The following is a 2,611-nucleotide window of genomic DNA, read 5'->3' as shown; positions in this document are numbered from 1 at the left end:
TTCTGTGATATGTGTACATTTTAAAAAAAATATTCAAGTTCTTCAGTAACATAAATGTCTCTATAAGAAATTCTTCATTTGAACTTGAAGATGGTATTATCAAAGTATGAAAAGTTGAAGTAATAAAGCGTAACAGAAATTAGATTTAAAAAAAAAAATGTTCCTTTATCTATTACAGTAATTGGCTATACACTAGCTGTGTTGGATAAAGGGCAACAACGAACATGTTTTACGTGCAAAGAAGTTGGACATTAGGTAATAGATTGTGCAACAGAAGTTACGAGACCTAAGTTTAGCAAGGAAGCTAGGTGAATTTTCGACTAGATGAGAATAATAGCTAGGAGTCCAGGCTCCTGGATGTCTGAAATTTTTACCTCACCTTTTGATTCATTGTTGACTCTAAGATGCACACCTACAGACGGATGTTCATCTGCTGGTCTTTTTAAAAGCAAAAGGACATCCAATGTCAGGATCTTAGTCACCACAAGAGGAGACCATGTCGCCATTGCAAAGCATACTTCAGGCATTGTGAGTTTTACTTCCTTACTTGCTATAGCAAGGCCAATGATTTCCGAAAATTCTACGACCATGTTGCCACCTATCATCGTATTTTGTGAAGATGCCACCAATTCTCAACCCTTCTAGATCTAAGAAGTTCTCAGCAGCCACTCCAGCCCAGAATACTGAACCTTCCACTGTTCCTAACCAAAATCCGACACTTTCCCCTATACCTAACGAGAATCCTACAGCTTCTAGTGTTCCTAACTCTTCCCTTTCCTCTCAAAAGACGAAAAGAAAGTCGGGGAACCCTCCTGACACCAGTCAAATCTTGTTTCCAAAGAACCCACCCCTACAACCGGTCCTGTTACTGCTCCTGCTCCTTTAATTGTTCCAGACTCTTCTCCTATCACTGTTCCCACTCCTGTTCCTGCTACAGATTCAACTCTTTTCCCTTTCCCAGTTCCTGCTCCTGACCCACACACCATTACGGCTGCTGACCCGTCCAACTTTCTAGATACTGACCCCTCCACCGTTGCAGATACTGGCCTGTACACCGTTCCAGCAGCTGCTCCGTCAACTGTTCCAGCATCTCAACCTGCCACAGTTCCAGATAGTCAAAAACCTGAATGTAAATGTACTTGGTCCATAACTTAGCTCCTTGCTGAGGCATGTGTCACTTTTCACCTGTCTGAAAAGATCAGTACAACTCTGCAGTCCCAATCAGTGGATCACAGTCAGCTTCCAAAGTTCAAGCTGCCAGCCACTGAAAAAATCCCTTTATTTGCAGAAGTAGCAGCCATCACAGCTTCAAACCCATAACCGAAGGTCACAGCCAAAATCCTTCTGAGGGGCAACATACTTGTCACAAGAAACGATCAAGCAAGTGCCAGCATGCTCCAGAGGGATGCTTCTTTAACCTTCCTGAATCCTGCAAATAACCTGATGAAGGCAGTAGTTTGCAGGCAGCCCATTGAACATGACGCTCGACTTCCTTTCTAGATGCAGCAACATTGCCACAGCTGAACGCCGAAAGGGAAGCTGGAATCTGCCCACTTAAAAAGTCACTTGTACCTTCATCGGACCCATTACAACAAGCCTGGACCTTTAAATATAGGAAACCTTCCCCTTAGAGGACCTCTCACCTGATTCACTGAGATGCTACAACTTCCAGCACTATGGCCATCACAAGGAAGACAGATCTGTATCAATACACATAAGAACGGGAGAGAGGCCACTCTAAAGTGCCCCAACTGTCCCCTTCCCCATAACACTTTGAACAAGAAATGTACTGAGTTTCTGAATTTGATATGAGCATCAATGACCGCTCCATCAACCACTACAGCTGGACCACCACCCCAGCCGCAGAGAGACACTCCCTCAAGGAGCTCCTCCTGTCTACCACCAATCTTGTTCCTGTTACCTATCTATTTATTATCATCACTGCCACTCCAAATCCCTTACTTTCCTCTAGCCCTTTCCCTTTCCAGCCATTCAGATTCCTTCCACATCTCCTCCCAATCAGAATCCTTCTCCATCTTCTGGAGCACGGATAACCATTTTTACTTTGAACTGCTCATGTTCTCTCCTGCTAAAAACTCTTCTCTCCTCTCCTAATTTTTTAAATCACTGTGACTTGCTGTTATAAAACTTTTCTCTATTCATAAAGCTCTTTCTTTCAGTTCTGGATTGATCCTATTTTTTTTTACACTGACAGTCATCTCCTAGCGCTGAGTAGGGTTGCTTACTTTTCGGGTGTGGGTTGGCTGTGCCATGACATCTAGTTTGCAGAGAAAAGAATTCCATTCAGCTAAAGAATCTTTGATAAGAGAAAACTTGGACGTCTGCAACTACGCTCTTAATGCAGAACCGCTCCTAAAACTAAGAGCACACTCTGTGTGCACATTTAGGGGCTTGTGCTTATGCCACCCCCGCTCAACTGTAAATGCAGAGCAATCTGAACGAGCGAACGAACTAACGTGGAAGATTACCCGGGCAATACAAGGAGAGCAAATAAGAATAAGGAAACTACGGTAACGGTAACAGACAAAGACGGCACTTTGGATAATGGAACTATCATTCTGTCTGAGCCAGTACTGGAAGACGAGAATGT

The 2,611-nt window shown here is 43.4% G+C and overlaps 1 protein-coding gene across 1 annotated transcript; it reads left to right on the top strand.

The window, feature by feature from the left end:
- The first annotated feature begins 619 nt into the window (after positions 1-619).
- On the top strand, positions 620-1,631 carry LOC137659800 (uncharacterized). The gene is made up of 3 exons (XM_068394598.1): positions 620-755; positions 896-1,129; positions 1,501-1,631. Exons 1-3 carry the CDS (start codon positions 620-622, stop codon positions 1,629-1,631), a joined length of 501 nt encoding a protein of 166 aa, XP_068250699.1.
- Positions 1,632-2,611: the final 980 nt, after the last annotated feature.

This window comes from Palaemon carinicauda, chromosome 20 (assembly GCF_036898095.1).
Source record: "Palaemon carinicauda isolate YSFRI2023 chromosome 20, ASM3689809v2, whole genome shotgun sequence".
Classification (NCBI taxonomy): domain Eukaryota; kingdom Metazoa; phylum Arthropoda; class Malacostraca; order Decapoda; family Palaemonidae; genus Palaemon; species Palaemon carinicauda.
Note: the sequence above shows the minus strand (reverse complement) of the source record. Positions and strands in the feature narration are given on the sequence as shown.

Bases quoted from the DNA above. Each gene is read 5' to 3' on its own strand.
- LOC137659800 (XM_068394598.1), top strand. From the start codon at position 620: ATGCCACCAATTCTCAACCCTTCTAGATCTAAGAAGTTCTCAGCAGCC. The intron at 756-895 runs GTGTTCCTAACT...TAATTGTTCCAG, and splicing joins CGAGAATCCTACAGCTTCTA to ACTCTTCTCCTATCACTGTT. The intron at 1,130-1,500 runs GTAAATGTACTT...CTTCCTTTCTAG, and splicing joins AGATAGTCAAAAACCTGAAT to ATGCAGCAACATTGCCACAG.